Raw genomic sequence first — 21,172 nt, forward strand, 5'->3', positions numbered from 1 at the left:
ATCATGTGGATTTACAATTCACTTCTACAAAACAAGACATTAATTAGAAGAACAATTTGTTTTTGATACTTAGCCCATGGAGAATCAAAACAGAAAGCTACAGAACAGCATTTAGATAATTGTTTAAATTTTTCAAATGTAGGCTGAGCCAATATAATAAAAATTACATTGCTACAAAATAATTTGTTTGTTCATAGTAATGAACCTACCAAAGCATTACTTTATAGAACTAGAAAAAATAATAATTCATCTGGAGAATTTCAAAAATTATAGAGGAATTAATGAAAATATATGGGAAAAATACGGAAAGGAAGGTAACTTGGCAGAACCAGGTCTCAAACTATACTACAAAGTTATAATCATCAAAACACTTTGGCATTAGGTAAAAAGTAGAAAAGTTCATCAGTGGTACAGATTAGATAAATTTACAAAAGCAAATAAACATAATAGCATAATGTTTGATAAATTCAAAGATTAGCTGTACAAGAACTCTGTATTTGAGAAAACCTGTTTTGAAAACTGGACTGCATTCTGACAGTGACTAGATTAGACCAGCATATCATACTGCATACTAAACAAACTCTATATGGGAACATGATTTAGACATAAAGTGTGATACCATAAGCAAATAAGAGGAATATGGAAAAAACTCCTTGTCAATTCTATGGTTAGGAGAAGAGTTCATGAATTAACAAAAAGTTTCACAGGACAGTGTCACAGTGGACAATTTTGATTATATAAAGTAAAAATTTCTGAGCACACAAAATTCACCTAATTAAAATTAGAAGAGAACCAGGAAAGTAGAATGAAAATCTTTATATTAAGTGCTGTAATAAAGATCTTAATCTTAATATATACATGCCTAGTTGATTCAAATTTATATCAATAAAAGCCATTTTCCAGCTGTGTCTGGTTATAAGGTAATCATTGTTTTATAATATTGCTAATAACTGTACCAGGTCATTAATATAATCGTTTTCCAGAGAAACTTCAAAGAATCAGAATTTCATAATTGGAAGGAATATCATCAGCTCTCAATTCTTCAAGTCCAATCCATACCTGAAAGTAGGTGTGTCACACAGGTGAACAAAAATAATACTCCTCGGAATAGCTCAAACTAGATTAAAATGTAATATTTAGGAAAATATTTAGCAAGATAAATAAAAATTCAGTAGATAATATTAAGGGTTTTCTTGTTCAATATGTGGTCCCTAAAGATCTTCATATTCAGTTTTCGTTCATTCATTTCAGTTAGGTCTGAATCTTGGTAACCCATTTGGGTTTGTTGTTTGCTCTTTTTTGTTTTGGGTAGTGGAATAGTTTGGCCTTAATTTCTCCAAATCGTTTTGCAGTTGAAGAACTAAGACAGATAGGGTTAAATGACTTGCCTAGGGTCACACAGCTAGAAAGTATTTGAAGCCAGATTTGAATACAGGAATATTATTATCCACTATCACTAGTACAGTTTTTAGTGGCTGCCTGCCCCACCCCCCCTTTCTTTTTGAGTTTGTCACCACTCATTTAAAGTAATCCCCCCAGTATCAGACTTATGAAGCTTTGTGATCTTTGTCATTTATTAGAGTGATAATAGAATTAGAGACAGGGGATGATTTGTATAATATATATTATACTTAATCCTTATATTTATAGTTATATGCTTAGTACTTCATCTTTAGTCTTGCATTAAAATGCACTTCGTTAAATTACTAAGAGAACTGATTGATTTGTTCATCAGGCATTTAAGTGCCTGATGTATACAGAACTCTACTAAATTCTGGGAGTCATATAATATTGAAATACGACAAGTCCCTGCTAAAGTAGAAGTAGTTCTGACAGGGATTGAATCTACCACTCTATAGCTATGATCCTCTATAACATTAATCCTTTTAGGGTGATGACTAAAAACCATTACATTGAATTCCCAATCCCTATATTTATGCCCACCTGCATTTTTTATTTCCTTCACAAACTAATTGTACAGTATTTCAGAGTCTGATTCTTTTTGTACAGCAAAATAACGGTTTGGTCATGTATACTTATTGTGTATCTAATTTATACTTTAATATATTTAACATCTACTGGTCATCCTGCCATCTGGGGGGGGTGGGTAAGAGGTGAAAAATTGGAACAAGAGGTTTGGCAATTGTTAATGCTGTAAAGTTACCCATGCATATAACCTGTAAATAAAAGGCTATTAAATAAAAAGAAAAAAGAAAAATGAAAAAAAATTAATCCTTTTACTTAAAATTAATAGTAATTAATAAATGTCTTTTGTGAAGTTGCCAGTGGAATCATAAAATTATAGATGGAAATGAATTCATCAAAAGTAAAGATGTTTTTCAACATACCTGAAAAATAGTAATGTTGCTTCTCTCTGCACTGTGCCATAATGTCTTTCCTTTAAAACAAAATACTTGAAATCTTCCAAACTAATTATTTGCAAGTAGTCTAGTTTTTTATCAGTTATATTTATAAAATTATGCAGAGTTTAAAAAATAAATATATCTTGGTTCTTGGAAAGAATATGTTCTCAATTTTATTTCTGAAATAAAACTATCACGTAATCTTTATTGATTATTATGTTTTTAAATAATAAGCTATATTTCTCCAAAAATAATTTTGTCCTATTATAATGGTAGTACACATAAAACACTTCCAGAAACAAAATGAATCCCCAGCCCTTTCATATTATCATAGTCATAAATTTAGAGTTTGAAAGGGACCTTAGAGGTCATCTAGTCCAACTCCCTCCTTTTATAGATGGGAAACTAATTCCCAGGGAATTTAAGTGACTTATCTAAACTAAGAGGCAGTCAGGATTTTGATTATAACCTTGGACTTTTATCGACTGTGCTTTCCAGAAAACTATATTTTACATTTGATACATACTTGAAATAATTTCCAAAATAACCGTATTCTTAACTACAAAAATGTTTATGAAGGAAGTGGGAAGAATGATACCAAGATTATGTTTTACCTTTTCATTTAGCACCTTTGTTTACAGTTTTATTATTTAAAGGAACTCTGGTATAGGATGTGGAAAGTTGGGGAACACTTTCTTTGAATGTCTTATCTTCTCACCTCCCTTTTCAATTCTATAAACATCAGGCAAGAAATTCAGTACTTTATTTATCAACAGCCATATGGATGGTATTTTGGAGCTAGCTCAAGGTGGTGTTGGGGGATGTTTGATATAAAGATAAAGACAAATTCCTTTCTATCAGGAATTTTAAAGTCTGTAATGGTAGATTAAAAATGATTTTTTTTTTGCAAAAGAATTTGTACAGATAAGGTTTTCTGATCAACTATTTTATCTTTGCATTATCTTTGTAAGTTTCTAAGAGTGCTAAGCAAATTACATTTATTTGATTCTTTATAAATTATGTAAAAACATTATTGAATAATCATAAATATTTGTACTTTATGTGATTTGTCACCAATTTTTTTTATTTTTATAATTACAGATGGTTTAGCTGCTTTGTCATTCTCCATCAGTTCTCTGACCGTGATTGGAATGTTGGCAGCTATCACGTACACAGTAAGTGTCAGTGATTTTTTGTATCTCTCCCAAAGCTTATAATACTATTTTATTAAAATTCACTTCGTGAAATTTGTATTTTCATGTCACCCTGAGAATATTAGGCGTTAATACTAAATAATCTTGCTATTAAGGGAAAAAAAATTTAAACCACACTTGAGGAATGAGTTTTTATCATTATAATTTTAGCTATTTTTTCATATTTTATGTCTATTATCTTATGAATGATCATGGAATTATAGATTTAGAGCTGGAAGAGATCAGCTAAGTCATCTTAGGGCATTTAGAAATAAAAATGGAACTAACTGAAGAAAAATGGAAAACATGAGCAGTGATTTTTTTTTTTAATAATGTTTTTGCTATCCAGGACATTTCCATATATACATCCACCATATCACTTTTTGTAAGGTTACACAGTTCTGTTTTCCTTCTTTATTCTGTCTCCTATGAGAGGTAGAACTTCTGGGATACAAATTCTTTTTTTATTATAACTTTTTATTGACAGTACATATGCATGGGTAATTTTTTACATTATCCCTTGCACTCACTTCTGTTCTGACTTTACGTTCCCTCCCCTAGATGGCAGTCAGTCTTATACATGTTAAATATGTTATAGTATATCCTAGGTACAACATATGTGTGCAGAACCGAACAATTCTCTTGTTGCACAGGAAGAATTGGATTCAGAAGGTAAAAATAACCTGGGAAGAAAAACAAAAATTCAAACAGTTTACATTCATTTCCCAGTGTTGGGATACAAAATTTGAGATCTTCTCCAGCCCATTTATGATTATGCATTTGTTGCTGTCAACCTGTGTTCTTTTACTCTTTGCGTAATTGTTTTATTTTGGTCTAGTTTTATTACTGCCTTCTGTTGTGCCTAATTTCTAGAAATGTCAATTCATAAAGGAAGCAACAACCTAAAGTAGAAATCACCCTTTTTATCTTGACACATGATGGTCATTTCACTTGACACAATAACTTATCACACTTAGTCTTATATCCTGTATTATCATCTTCGTTTCTAACCTCTTGAATATCCTTTGCCAGTATAACTCTTGTATGTTCATATCTTTTGTTTCTCGAGGTTTTTTCTAATAAGTAAATTTGAATTCAGATAGTTTTTATATAGACTGTGTTACAGGAGAAAATTTCAAGATTAGATTTTTCTCTATTTTATAAGTGAGAGCTCATTGTGTTAAAAAAAAAAAAAGTGTTTTTTTTTTTTTCCCCTAGAACTTAAAAAAAAATTATAGCGTTTAACTTTTATCCTTGACTGGTTTAAAAAGGAGACTACTACTTAACAAAAGAAAACATAGATTATTCTTCCAATATTGCTTTCAGCAGAAAAAAAAATTTTTTTTTGTAAAATAGCCAAAAAGTTGTACTACTTTTAATCACTCAAATATCCTGATATGTTATTAAAGACTTTAAATAAAACTATCTTTGTTTCTCTTGTTTTTTCAGGTGAATAGTTATGCCAGTTTTATTATGAACTGTAGAATTTGTCATTTGAGTTATATCTATCTATATTATATTATTATTATATAAAATTATCATATTATATATACTATATTATTGCATATTATATATATGTAAATATTTTTTTATAGAATAATTTGATTTATAGATGGGAAGTAGCAAGTCATAGATTAAAAACATGGTAATTAAAGTCAGAAGTGCTGGGTTTTCAATTTGCCACTATAACTTTTGGGTGGGTATGTTGCAACTTTGTGATTCAATTTCAAATTCTCAGTAATGTTCTTCCTTACTTTGTATTCCTCTCATATGATTTCCCATCTCCTAACTTCATTTTCACTGGCTGTGCCCCATACTTGAAATCCTCTTCCTCTTTATTTCTGCTTTCCAGTTTCCATTTCATACTTTAAGAATCAGCTAAAATCCTTTTGCAAGAAGCCTTTCCCCAGTCTCCCTTAATCCTAATATTTTACCTCTATTGTTATCTTTGTTTTCTTTGTTTAACCTGTGTGTATCTTGTTGTTTTGTTGTTAGGTGTTAATAAATATTTGTTGACTTTGTTATTTGATTTTTTTTTTTTTTTTGTGAAAGTAAAATTACATATGTATATGGAAAACTCCAGACCGCCCTCAGGTTTATCAGATCATGTTCCTAAAAATGCATTTTAAGTCAAAGATAGTTTAAATTAAATCTGATTTGCCACCCCAAAAATATTATAGGGCATAATGTTCTTAACACTCTTACTCAATTGGCTGTTCTTCTGTTTTGAGACTAAGTTTCCTTGAAAGTTAAGACATGGACAACTGAAAGATAATATTCATCATATGTTTTTATATTCCTGTATGATTTCAAGAATATAATATATTTAATTCAATAATCATTTATTGGACACTTGTTAATAATCTGGAGGGGGCATGTTTTGTGTGATTTAATAACAAGGTTGTTCAAAAATCTGGTATTTTAGGATCTTCATAGTTATTCAGAAATATGTAATTTAAATTTTAGTTTGTGCCCATGTGACTAATTCCTTTAGCACTTAGTCTGTAACCCTCATTTTAGCATTTATATAGTAAAACTAGAACACTTATCCAGAGAACCAGGTTATATATCGTCAATAGTCTTATTGTGTACATAACTGCAATTCAGAAGTAAATATGGAAGCACATTAAATAGTGAGTAAGATAGCCATCATTAAATCATTGCATTCTATTTCAACAAAGTGATATAGATCTAGCCTAAAGTTCTTTGTTTTACTGCATAAAATAAGGCAACAGTTTAGAAATAAGTGTGACAGCAGAGAAAGAAGACACATTATAAGAGCATAGTAATTTGGGAATGTTAATTTAATGGTGAAAAAATTAGCCTTATGTGTTGTAGTTGTCCTTGAAATTTAAAGAACAATTCAACAATTAATGTTTTCAATGGTGTCCCTAATTCATCAGAAGATTAAATTGTACTCAGTATAACTTAATTGAAAATAGAACAATATAAAAAGATTTAGCCTTGGAGTAAGGAAGACCTTACTTATTGACAGTATAATCTGGGCAAGTAACTTAATCTCTTCGAAACTCCAGTTAATTTCTTAAGATTCTAAATTGCACAGCATTTGTTGGTCTGCATTTGTTCACCAAGAGTTCACCACACAATTAGTGTGTTTGGATCACAAGGAAAAAAACTTTTTGATCAAGGTAAAGGGAAGTATGTAGTTTGTAAAATGCTGACATATATATTATCTGATTTCATTGCCAAGACTGAATGTAAACACAACTATTTTCATTTTAAAGATTAGAAATTAAGTCATTAAGTAGTTAAAAGATATAGTTACAGAACTTTAATTGGAATCTGGACCTTTTCACTAAACTCTAGTGTTCCTTATATCACATTAGCTATCTCAGATTTTTCATATGACTTCTGAAAACTATTTTCATTTTAGGTATTAGAAGCACACAGGCCAGTTTGATTTCTATATAGACTTAGAAGTATAATATATTCTCTTCTTTCTGTCTTTAGCTTAAAAAAAGATTTTAAAAGATTTCATAGTTCATCTTTCATTTCCTCTCAGAGCAGTTTTTCTTAGAAAAGTTTGCATTATCACACATAAAATGATTGATGTGTCTCAAATCTTACCTCATTCCAATCCATTCTCCAAACATCTTGTCAGTGAGTCTCCTAAATTATAAGTCTGTCATTCCTCAAGATAAAATACAAACTCTTCCTCCTCCTCCTCTTTCTTCCTTCATTTAAAGTCTTTTTAACTTTGTGTCAGCCTGCTTCTCTTGTTTTACTAAATATTACTTTCCTTTTTGTACTTTACGGTTCAGGCACACTGGCCTACTTATAAAATATTGGTGCTTTTGCATGGGTTGTCCCCTATAACTGGATTACATTCCCTCCTCTTTTCAGCTTCTTAGAATTTATCAAGCCTTTCTTGATACCACCCTATTAACTTTAATTGTATAATTGTTGTTTATGATGTTTTTGATATATGCAAAAAAAAAATTTAAGTTCTGTGTACTGAAGGTGCGATATAATACATTTAGATACTTCCAGGGAGTGCCATTGAAGGTAGGGGAATTCAGTTATCTAGAAAGTTCTCTTTGCAAGTTTGTTAAAGTACTAAAGTAGTAGATGTGGCAGAGCCAAGATGGCAGAGAGTAGACAAGACATTGCCTGAGCTCTCCATAGCTTGCTTCCCTTAGAATCAATATTAAATTAAACTTCTGAATGGATTTTGAAGTGACAGATCCCAGAAACATTGAGATTGTAATAATTTCACAACTTAAAATATCTCAGAAGGACTTTGGGAAAAGTCTTGGGCAGGGGAAACAGGGCCCACCACAGGTATGACAGAAGAGCTCCAGCAGGGAGAGGCCCAATGGGGAGAATCTAGCAGGAGGCTCTTAGCCCGAATACAACAGTGTTGGCTACCCTGTTTTGGTTCGGAAGACCAGATCAACAGACCAGCTGTGAGACTGCCAGTGCAACCACAGAAGGTAAAATGTGAGCCCCTGAACCCCAGTATAACAGGTGGGATTTGGCCAGGCTACACAGTGTAGTGGGGAAGCCTGCAGCACTGGCCTCAGCAGAGTTAGTGAGAAGCCCTTGTTACCCTGCAGAGGAAGTTTAGAACAATCTCCTCTGTATCCTAAGAGCAGATTTCAACCTTTAAAAATGAACAAAAAAAGCAAAAGAAGAGCTCTCACAATGGAAAACTTTCCTTGTAAAGACAGGGAAAGACCAGAATACAAAGGCAAAATGCCTGCAGATGAAGCTCAAAGGAGTATATGAACTGGTCTCTAATTCAAAAGGCTTTCTTGGAAAAGTTCAGAAAGGATCTTGAAAGATAGAAGAAAAATGAGAAACCAAATGAGAGCATTGTAGAAGAATTATGTAAATTTGGGGGAGAACACCAACATCTTAGAAAAGGAGGCACAGAAATTTACTGAAGAAAACAACTCCTTAAAAAACAAATTTAATGAACTGGAAATATATTTATTGAAAAACAAACAAACAACTCCTTCAAAAATAGAATTGGTGAAATGGGGGAAAAAACCAAGACTGAACAACATAATTCCTTTCAAAGTATAATTGGCCAAATGTAAAAGGGCGTAAAAAACTAACTGGAGAAAATAATTCAGTAAAAATTAGAATTAGACAAATGAAAGTGAATAAGCTCAATGAGATATCAAAAATCAGTCAAAAAAAAAATGAAGAAATAAAAGTAAAATAATAAAAATGTAAAATATCTCCTTGGAAAAACTGACCTGGAAAATAAATCCAAGAGAATTTAGGGTTAGGGTTAGGGAATTGTGGAATTGTATTTTCTCTGTGATGTGATAATTCTGGAACTTTAGTTATATTATTCCTTGGAATTTTCTTTTTGAAGTCTTTTCAGGAGGTGGTTGGTAGATTCTTTCAATGACTATTTAAAACTCTGGTTCTAGGAATATCAAGGAATTTTTCCTTGATTTCTTGAAAGATGTTGTCCAGCTCTTTTCTTCATCACATCAAGGAGAAAATACTGCAAGTAGCCAGAAAAAAACAATTCAAATATCAAGCACCCACAATACCACAATCAGGATTACCCAAGGCTTAAAAACTTCCACACTGAAGGATCGAAAGGCCTAGAATATGATATTCTGGAAGGCAAAGAAGATTGGACTACAATCAAGAATCAACTGCCCAGCAAAGTTAAGCATTATCTTTCAGGGGAAAAGATGGACATTAAATGAAACGGGATTTTCAGTCATTTCTGATGAAAAGACCATAGCTGAACAGAAAATTTGATTTTCAAATACAAGACTGAAGAGAAGCATAAAATGGAAAATGAAAGGGAAAAAATGTTTTTTAAAGGTTAAAATGTTTATATCCCTGTATAGGAAGATGAAAAATTTAACTTGTGAGAACTGTATATTAGCACAGCACTTAAAAGAGTATAGTTATAAGTTGACTTTAATGTGATATAAAATAAATTAGGGATGGAAAAGGGAATGCACTGGGAGAAGAGAAAAGGGGAGATCTCTTCTAGTTTAGAGAAAAAGGGGAAGGGGGGATGAGTTTTGTTTTAACCTTAATCTCATCATCAGATTTGGTTCAGGTAGAAATAACTTTCATACTTAGTTTGGTATAAACATTTGTTTCACCCTATGGAAGGTAGTAGGAGGGGAAAGGAGAAAAGAGAGAGATTAATAGAAGGAGGGCAGAAGTAAAAAGAAAAAGGGATAAGAAATGAGTTGAAAAAAGGGAGGGAAAATTGAGGGAAATGGGTCATAAGCAATACAGTAGTGAGAAGGGAAAGGGGGAAAGGAAAGAAAAAAGTTTAACTTGAGAAAAATTAGTATCTTTAGTAATTTTAGTTATCTTAATAATCTTAACTCGGAATGTGAACTTTCCCATATATTGGAAGTGGATAGCAGACTGGATGAAAAGCCAGAATCCTACAATATGTTGTTTACAAAAAACACACTGAAACAAAGATACATACACAGAGTAAAAGTAAAAGGCTGGAGCAGAATCTATTATGCTTCAGCTGAAATAAAAAACAAAGCAGGATAGCCATTCTGATCTTAAAACAAGCAAAAGCAAAAATAGATGTAATTAAAAGAGGTAAGGAAGGGAAACTATATAAAGAGGTAAGGAAGGGAAACTATATCTTGCTAAATGATACCATAGATAATGAAGACATATTAATATTAAAACGTGTATACACCAAGTAATAGTCAAATTCAAATTCTTAGAGAAGTTAAATGAGTTGCAGGAAGAAATAGAAAACTATATTAATGGGAGATCTCAATTTTCCTATATCAAAACTAAATACATCAAAACCACAAAATAAAACAAGGAAGTTAAGGAAGTGAATAGAATTTTAGAAAAGTTAGGTATGATAGACTTTTGGAGAAAATTGAATGGGAATAAAAAGGAACATACCTTTTTCTAAGCAATACATGACACCTACATAAAAATTGACCATGGAGCATAAAGATCTCACAGTCAAATGCAGAAGGCAGACATAGCAAATGCATCCTTTTCAGATCATGATGCAATAAAAATTGCATGTAATAAAGGGTCATGAAAATAAACCAAAAATTAATTGGAAACTAAATCATCTAATCCTAAAGAACGAATGAGTCATTTTCTTGTTTCTTGCAAAATTTTCTCTTTGATCTGGGGGTTTCAAAATTACTGTGTATTTTCTATACAAGATCTCCTTGAGGTGGTGATTGGTGGATTTTTTCTATTTGTACTGTTACTCTAGGACAATTTGCTTGGATTATTTCTGGTATTATCATGTCAGAGTTTTCTTTTTGTTCACAACTTTCTGGCAGTCCAATTCTCAAATTTTCTTGATCTCTTCTCCAGATCTTTTTTCTTATAATATTTCACATTCTGTTCTATTATTTACATATATATACACACACACACACACACACACACACACATATATATACATACACATACACATAAATATATCTTAATGTAGCTTGCTTGGGAGTGGGGGGTGGGGGAATGAAAGGAAGGAAAAAAATAAAGTAAATAAGGTACACAGCAGAGAACCAAAGAATACTTTACCAGGAAGTAAAGAAAAAAATTGTCATTATATTTTCTTCTTTATATATACTTTCTTGATCTGAAAATTTGTTGTTAAATATTTTGAATCCTCCCTGATAATTCTGTTGGGCACATTACAGTGTTCTCTTTTGTTTTGCTATATTTTGTTTTATGTTTCTTTTCTGTTTTTTTAATCTTACTCTTTTTTAAAAAATAAAAAGGCAAAAGAAAAAAAAAAAGAATGAGTGAGTGAAACAACAAATTATAGAAGCAATTGATAATTTCATCCAAGAGAAAGACAATAATGAGAAAACATGTCTATACTTATGGGAAACAACCAAAGTATTAGGTGCTTACATGAATAAAATAGAAAAAATCAATAAATTGGGCATATAATAAAAAAGCTAGAAAAAGAACAAATTTAAAAACCTCAATTAAATACCAAAATAGAAATTCTGAAAATCAAAGGAGAAATTAATAAAACTGAAAGAAAGAAAATATTGAACTAATAAAATTTAAGAGTTGATTTTATGAAAGAAAAACAAGAGAACATAAATCTTTGGTTGATTTGATTAGAAAAAAGAAAAAAATACCAGTGTCAAAAATGAAAAAGGGAAAAACTTACCACCAGTGAAGAGGAAATTAAAGCAATAATTATCTGCTATTTTTCCCACTTTTATACCAATAAATCTTATAATCTAAATGAAATGGAATAATATTTACAAAAATATAAGTTGCCCAAATTAACAGATGAGGAAATAAATTACTTAAATAGTCCCACTTTAGAAAAAGAAATTAAATAAGCCATTAATGAATTCCCAAAGAAAAAATCGCCAGGCTACAAGTGAATTCTACCAAACATTTAAAGAACAATTAATTTCCAATACTATATAAACTATGTAGAAAAATAAGGGAAAAAGGAGTTGTAGCAAATTCCTTTTATGACACAGATATGGTGCTGGTACTTAAACTAGGAAGGGCTAAAACAGAAAGAAAATTATAGACCAATTTCCCTAATGAATATTGATGCAAAAATCCTAAATAAAAGATTAGCAAAGAGATTGCAGCAATTTATCTTCAGGATAATATACTAACCAAAAAGGATTTATACCAGGAATGCAGGACTAGTTCAATATCAGGAAAACTATTAAGATAATTGACCATAACAATAAACAGACTAACAGAAAATATATGATTATTTTAATTGGTGAAGAAAAGGCATTTGACAAAATACAACACTCATTCCTATTAAAAATACTAGGTATTATTTTTTAATAATAAAAATATTAAATCCTATTTAATACTAGTAATAGAGTTTTTCTTAAAATGATAAGTAACATCTATTTAAAATCATCTGCAAACATTATGTGTAATGGGAGTAGACTAGAAGCATTTCCAGTAAGCTTTGGGATGAAACAAAGTTGCCTATTATCACAACTGCTATTCAATATTGTACTAGAAGTGTTAGTTTTAGCAATGAGAAGAAAGAAAAATTGAAGGAATTAAAATAGGTAATGAGGAAAGAAATTATCACTCTTGTAGATGATATAATATACTTAGAGAATTCTAGATAATCACCTAAAAAACTATTAGAAACAATTAACAACATTAGTAAAGTTGTAGGATATAAAATATACCCACACAAATCATAGGCATTTCCATATGTTACCGATAAAGTTCTTCAGAAGAGGTAGAGAAATCCCATTTAAAATAACTAGATATAAAATACTTGAGAATATACTTGCTAAGGCAAAGCCAGGAACTATGTGAACACAATTACAAAACACTTTTCACACAAATAAAATTCGATCTAAACAATTGGAAAAATATCAAGAGCTCATGGGTTGGCAGAGATATATTAATAATATATTAATATATCAATAGAATAATAATAATTGATAGATATATTAATAGATATATTATATAATTAATACATTATATATTAATATATTATTATATATTTTATTATATTATAATAATATATTATATATAATTAATATATTATATATTACATAATTAATAGATATATTAATAATAATTAATAGATATATTAATAGAATATATTAATATAATATAATAATAAAAATGTCAATTCTACCTAAATTAATGTAGTTATTCAGTGCCCTACCAGTAAAACTGTCAAGAAATTATAGAACTGGAAAAATAATAAAATTCATCTGGAATATAAATAATATAAATATGTAAAGGTCAAGAATTTCAAGGAAATTATTGAAAAAATGCAAATGAAGGTGGGTGGCCTAGCTAGCTGTACCATACCCAAAACTTATATCATAAAGTGGCAGTCATTAAAATCATTTGTTACTACCTAAGAATTAGAATGGTAGCTTAGTGGAATAGATTAGTTTCACAAGACACAATAATCAAGGACTGTAATAATTTAGTGTTTGGTAAATCCAAAGACTCCAGCTTCTGGGATAAGAACTCTCTATTTGATAAAATTTGCTCGAAAACTAGAAAAATAATGTGGCATAAACTGGGCATTGATCAACACCTAATACCTTATATCAAGAAAAGGTTTAAATAGGTTCATAATTTAGATATAAAGGGTGATACTGTAAGTAAATTAGGAGAATAAGGGATCTGACTTTCAGATATATGGAGAAGGAAGGAATTTGTGGCCAAAGAAGAAATAGAGAACGTTATGAAATCCAAAATGGATTTTCATTATATTAAATTTAAAAGCTTTTGTACAAATAAAACCAGTGTCCAAGATATTAGAAGGAAAATAGAAAACTGGAAGAAAAATTTTACATCCAGTATTTCCAGTATTTTTAAAATATTTAGAGAATGGAGTCAAATGTATAAGAATAAATATATAGACTGATGATGGAGCCATCCTCATCCAGAAAGAGAACTATGTGGACTGAATGTTGATCAAAGCATAGTATTTTCATCTTTTTAATGTTCTTGTTGTTTGACTGTTTTTTTTTTTTTCTTTCAGCTTTTGAGCTGATTTCACTTGAGTAGCATGATACATAGGGAATTATGTTTAGAAGAATTGCACATTTTAACTTATGTTGGATTACTTTCTGTCTGTGGGAGGGGATGGGAGGAGAGAGAAAGCAAAAAAGCTAATTTACTTTCTATATAGGAAATTAGACTTACCTGGGAAAGCAATTACTTTTACTTCTATATTATCATAATTAAAGTAAGCAACTTAAAAAGTTTTGTCTTTAAAAGACTCCATATTAAAAAAAAAAACAAAAACTTGGTGGCGTATATTCTTTTGACAAGTTTATACAACTAGATTTTGATATATCATGACCGGATGTACTTTGGACGAGTTGCATTCATTCATTTATAATTTTTCTAAGTTTATGATATGGCTATGATTAGCCATATACCAACATAAGTAGCATATTGGTATAAAATATATTGCTCAGACAGATCAATAAAGAAATAACAGAGTGAGTGTGCCAGCATATTGTTCATACAAAAAATGTGAAAAACCACTATAACATAGGCCATCATCATGGAAAATATGATAAATAAAATGAACTAATCACATATTGAGAGTGAGGAATAGCAACTAGACAGCCCAAATATTCCACTGGTATCTTTTCAACTGAAATCTTTACAATGTTAGGAGAAACCAAGGGATTCAGATTGACTGGCCATCCTTGCATACAAGGAAATGGAATGGAGTCATGCAGGATGGAGAAGGTTGTTACTTGCATCTTTGAAGGGAATATACAAATCAATGAGTTCACAGATTCATATGAGTATTTTGATATAGTGGTATTGGGAAATTACTAGTTTTGGTTTATTTTGTAAATATCTGGAATCTGTTGTGTTTTATGTGAAAATTCAAGCAGATAAATTTCATAGATGGATTGAGTTCTGTATTTTCTGGATGTTGTGTAGTCTCCTGAAATTAATGATCCAAAGTTATGTTAGTTGTTGATACATGGTGGAGACAGCAGGGAATTGAAGGCCTTTGACTTTGCTGCCCCCAAATGGAAAAATGTCATTAAGGTCAATTGTAAAACATACTTTACTGCTAATGGAATGTCAAGTTCCTTGGTGATAATAAATATCTTTAGTTCTTCCTCAAAAAAGTGCTTAGTGCTGAAGACATAAAATGGAGTCTAGAGATTTACAATTTGTTGTTCAACTGCAATCATGATCCTCTACGATATATCTTGTATTATGTTATAATCAATATTTTCCTTTTTTATGTACAAGAAAAGTTAATGGATAGAAGCATTTAATCCCAATATTGGTTCAATATTTTATTCTTGAGAATTAATAATAAATATATGTACTTAAAAATTTATACAACAGTATTATCAAGTTGAAGGAATATCCTAAAACCAAATTGTTTTAATCTTACTGAAAGTTTTTGGAGACATATAGCATGGTTCTTAAAAAGTTATTGGCCTTTCTTTTTTGAAGTTATTGAAACTATTTTAGGTTTAGATTTTATTTTGTCCTATCAGATTTGACTGGATGTCTCATTGAATTTTCCTTGTGTTTTATTTAGGGTTTCTGTTAGGAAGAGGAAACCAAAGAACAAATGACTCGCCTTGTTTCATTTGGGACAGGGACTTCATCACAAATAGTTTTCTCCTTTTAATATTTACTTCCTGTCTTTTGAATCTCAGAATTTTAAGGAAATCTTCATTTATCATAACTCCTCCCCCCATAAGACTTTTTTTTTTTTTTTTTTTTTGGATAAGGCAATTGGGGTTAAGTGACTTGCACAGGGTCACACAGCTAGGAAGTGTTAAGTGTCTGAGGTCAGCTTTGAATTCAAGTCCTCCTGACTTCAGGGCTGGTGCTCTATCCACTGTGCCACCTAGCTGTCCCTCCTCCCTGGTAAGACTTTTGTATAAGATGATTCCTAAAAACTTTTCTGATTCTATAATACTACATACATATACACACACACCCCTATACATATATACATTTATATATTTATATACACACACATATATATAAACATATATACACATATACATATAGAATCTTAATGGATACATGTCAAAAGTGAGGACATTTTCTTTAGAATGAGAATGAAAAGGGGTCATGGTTATCAAATGGGAAGATTTTCACAATTAAACAGATGTTCTTGGTCTACCATGTGCAGAACAAGAGGCTGTGTTGTAGTGGTTACACAAAATTTATATAGTACATTTGCTAAGCTCAAAAGATTTATAGTATGATAAGCCCTACTCCCTTCATTCCTATTTCTAAGAAAGATGTTCAATTCTCTGCCAAGAGAATAAGGTCACTAAAAGGTGATACTCATCTATTTTAACTTATTCCACATTTCTGGGTTTTATACTTCTCCAAAAGAATTTCTTCACTTCACCTTTGTTGTGAGAACTTTGTAATGCATAAGTGAGAATTTTTGTTGGCTAATAGTTCTAAATCTCCTATAAACATTCCATATTTTAATAGAATTTGTTCTAAAGTAAGTTCCAATTGTGATTTTCCAAAACAAACTAAAAAAATATTTTAGGCTAATTCCTGAAAATGAATTGATTAAATGTGATTACATTTCATGATATTCTGCTTCTCCCACCCCCAATGTTTATATATGATAGATTTATTTTCTTACCGGATTTTTGGGGGAGCTTAAGGTAGATTTCTTCCTTTACACTTTATTCTTACTTTACACATATCTGGTTTTAGAATTTATAAATTTGTTAATTTGACTTTATATTGTTCCAGACATTTAACAGTGTCACTATTGCTAGCCCATTCCCTTCCCTACAACTCCATACCCTGATGGCTATAAAATAGCTTTGTTAAAAAATAGAACTAATACTGGCAGAATAAGAAATGAAATGTCAAAAGTTTAAAAAAAATTTTTTTTTAAACCTGCATAAGAATAAAATAAGGTGTGAATTAATTCTAGTATATTTTGGCTGATATTGTACCCACACTGATCTTAAATCTTTGAAAGAATCAAAAATTTTACTTCGGTACTCACACATGTCTTTTTATTACTATGAGTACTTTCTTCACTGTGTCATCTATGACTTAGGGCAAACTTTCAAGACTTTTGTAGCCTAAAACTGGACAACCTACATTCAGCCTAATCTTGTCTCTCTAGCTTAACAGCTTAGACTGGCAGGTATACAGTTTACCTCGGGGTTGCTAAAAAAGTTTTAAAGCTTGAAGTCTCCCCACCAATTCTTCATTGATGTCATGTCTATTAAGCATAGGTGTTCCTTAAGACTGTATTTTGGACCCTCTTCTCTTTGTTCCCATTAGATTGTAAATTCCTTGAGAGTAAAAATAGTTTTTGCCTTTTTTTTTAAATCTTAATTGTTTATTACTGTGTGTAATACATAGTGAGCACTTTATAAATGCTTATGAATCTGTTGACTTTCCCACTTATACCATGGGTTCTTCATCTGAAACCCCCAAACTTAAAAAAAAAAAAAAAGTATTTTGATAACTATTTCATTGTAATTGGTTTTGTAATCCTATGTGTTTTATGCATTTAAAAAACTTTTTTTTAAAGGAGCCTATATACTTCACCACTCTGCCATAGACTGTTTCATGAGGGTACAATAAACTCTGCTATATGCTATCTTACTTGGTAATCTCCTTAGCTCTCCTAGATTCAGTAATGATCTCTGTAGAAGCGATAATCAGATCCCTATATTCAGCCCTAGTTTGTCCCCTAAGCTACAGTTCCATATCACAAATTACCTTTTAGATGTCTTAAAATGAATTTTTACAGAGATTACAAATTAACATTTCTAAAATAGAATTTATTTTTTTCCCTACATTCCTCACCCTAACATCCATCACTGTAGAAGATAATGCTTTCTGTGGCTAGAGCATAGAATTTGAATCTGGTAGAAATAGCTTTGTTTCACTCCTGACTTGAATATTTACTAAGAACTGGGCAGGTCATTTAAGTCTGTAGTCTGCTTCAGTTTCCTCATCTGTAAAGTGAGGATAATAATAGCACCTACTTCTCAGGGTTTTTATGAGAATAAAATGATTCTCATAAAGTGAATTAAATGTAAAGTGCTTTGTAAACCTTAAAGCTCTATATTCATGCTAGCTATTATTGTTATTATTGGCTCTTATCACCCAGGTTTGCAATCTTGGTATCATCTCTCACCCTTTCAGTAAGTCCATTGTTAAATATTGTCATTTTTACATTTACAACATTCCTTGTTTATATCCTCATCTCTTCCCTCGCACAGCCACAACTCGGGTTTGGGCTGTCGTCCTCTCTATTCTATTCTGTTACAACAGTCATCTAGTTGGTATTCTTTTTTCAAGTTTTTCCTTGCTACAATCCATCTTCTACTCAGCAGCCAAAGTGATTTTCCTACAAGTGACCATGCCACTCAGTAAAATTGACTTCTATTGTCTCCAAGATCTAATAACAGTTTCTTTGTTTGGCATTTAAAGTTCTTTGCTACCTTGCCTTTTTTTTTTTTTTTTTTTTAATCTTTCTAGTCATTTTATGGTTTATTTTGTCCCATGAACTTGACAACCTATTTATTTTGGCCTATTTACTTTACTTTGCATATGATGCTTTATCATATGTCATTTCTATGTCTTTACATTAGCATCTCTCAGACCTGTGAATGCTCTTCATTTTAACTTCTATCTCTTAGCTTCCCTTGTTTTCTTTTATGACTCAGCTGTAATCAGATCTTTAACGAAGACTTTTTTCCAGTTCTCCTTTCTCCACTACTTCTCTCTTTGCAATTACCTTTTTCATTTGCTCTGTATATCTTATAATTTCCTTTTTATGCATAAGTTGTCTTTCCCATTAGAATTTGAGTTCATTGATAAAAGGGACTTGTTTTTTTTACCTTTTTTTAAATCCCTAATGCTTAGCATAGTTACAATAAATTCCTTTTGATTGATGAATTGGTAGAATACCAGAGTTCATGTTTCTTGAACCTAGAATTATTTTTATGTTATGGTGGGGCAGTAGAGTGATGATTGAGCCTATGATTTTAATTACAAGATGTGGTTGTAATTAGAAAATGAACTCCTTGTACAATCACTTTATATCCTTCCTTAAAATACCCTTCTATAAGAAAAATGGCAACTTTCATGTCTAGAGTAGCTTTTTTTTACTATAAAAATAGTTTCTTAATTTCTAATTCTACATTCAAGGCATATTTCCATGTGAATCATGTTGGGAGAGAAAAATCAGAAGAGAAAAAAACCACACACAGACACACACACACTAATTTATTTATAATATTACCCTTTATGTCTAAATCATATAACCATTTTGACCTTATCTTGGTATGGGGTATGAGAAGTTGATCTATGGATAGTTTTTGACATACTATTTTCTAGTTTTCCCAACAACTTTTTTCAAATAGTGAGTTCTTATCCCAGAAACTGAACTCTTTGTGTTTATCATACAGGGGCTTGCTATAGTCATTGAACATTGTGTATGTAACTTATTCCATTTATTCCCCCATTCTGTTTCTTAGCCAGTACCACGTGGTTTTGATGACTGCTGCTTTATTTTAGTTTTAGGTCTAGTACTATTATGCCACTGTCTTTTACATTTTTTTCCATTACTTTCTTTGATATTCTTCACAAAATCTTTTTAAATCCTCTATCCTTGTTATTAGGATGGATCTCTTGTACATGTTCAACTTTGCTTTGCATATCACTGGTTGATTGAATTCATGTCATATAGAGGGAAACGTTAGTATTTTCTTTTTCTGATTTGTAAAAATTGCTTTATTGAGTTCTGTGGGCATTTTTCCCCCAAAAAATTATTTTATTTGAAAAAACAGTAAAACATAAAAGAAAACATAAAAGGAATACAAAACAAAATAGAACATTGTCATGTGCCCAGAAGAACGTTAGGGAGGATTCAAAATATATAACAACAAATTACCAGATCAAGAAAGTAATATATATTAGTAGAAGAAATTATATTCATGAATATACATCTTTTCTTTACTTGTAAATTATTTTTTTGGTTCTCTTTGCACCTTATTTACTTAATTCTTTTTTCTTCTTTCATCCTCCCCACCACCCCTACACAAGTTAGAGGTATTTAATGTACATTTGTTGTTACAAAATTGGAAAAAAAAAAGAATATTTGTCTTGACTTAAAATTGAGTGTCTTCTAATCTTCAAGTTGATTTCCTCTTGTCTTCATTAATACTTTGGATAAGTACAAAGAGGTGAAAAATTCATTAACTTTTTGTATATACAATTTGTTTTTATATATCCTTGAAAACCCAAGTTATAGTTCAGTGTTATTCAGATACTTACAGAGAGCTTTAAGAACTTTTAGTGGAACTGCCACATCATACTTCAGTTTCTCAACTCAACTATTTTACTACCTCAAAGTGAGTATGGGTAGAAAATTAAAGGTTTTCTTGTATTGGTAACTTGCTAATTTTTCATACCCATGTCTTTGTTTCTAAGAGATTATGTAACAGCTCCCAGCTTCATGCTGTTTTTTCTAAGAGTGAACTATAACAACTTTGGACTTTTTTCTTGCAATGTGACCATTTTTTCCTCCTCTTATGTGCCATCCTTTTTTTCTTTTTGGCATAATCAGAGCAACATTAAGCTGCTTTTGGATTTCAAGTCTCAGTTACAATATTAATATTCCTTGACGTGCTTCTTCATTCCAATAGCCACAGTTCCTTTTACTTCTTTCCAGAGGGGTACATATTCTTCCTTTCCTACCCCATTTTATAGTGGCTTGTAGATTACACTTAGGTTCTAGATTATTAGGTAATTGAGAATCTTCAGGGTTATAGGCAAATTAATTACTACACCCCAGTTGCTTACTTTCCTTTTGATTTTGTTGTTCATTTCCTTAGAGACATATATATATAAAGTACTTTGAATATTTTAAATTAGTTTATATTAACTATTTGTTTTACAAACTAAGAGGTTTCTGGTGGTATTGAAGTGATCTACATAAAATATAAAGGCTATGTATCATTCTTCAATCCTGGTACCTTGGAAATTTTTCTTGGCTAACATGATAGATGTTGGAGAGGTGATGTTTATTCAGCTGTAGGATGACTTGGATAGCCTTTGAGATATACACACACACACACACACACACACACACACACATATATATTTATGTTTATGTTTATCTGATTTTTT

At 30.8% G+C, this 21,172-nt stretch overlaps 1 protein-coding gene across 1 annotated transcript in view; it reads left to right on the top strand.

Moving 5' to 3' along the window:
• The window catches only part of LMBRD1 (LMBR1 domain containing 1), a 168,002-nt gene that overhangs the window by 60,325 nt on the left and 86,505 nt on the right, over positions 1-21,172 (top strand). The window contains exon 7 of the mRNA XM_031964672.1: positions 3,465-3,538. Coding sequence (XP_031820532.1) covers positions 3,465-3,538 — 74 coding nt within the window. The remainder of the gene's footprint in view (positions 1-3,464; positions 3,539-21,172) is intronic.

This window comes from Sarcophilus harrisii, chromosome 4 (assembly GCF_902635505.1).
Source record: "Sarcophilus harrisii chromosome 4, mSarHar1.11, whole genome shotgun sequence".
Lineage (NCBI taxonomy): Eukaryota > Metazoa > Chordata > Mammalia > Dasyuromorphia > Dasyuridae > Sarcophilus > Sarcophilus harrisii.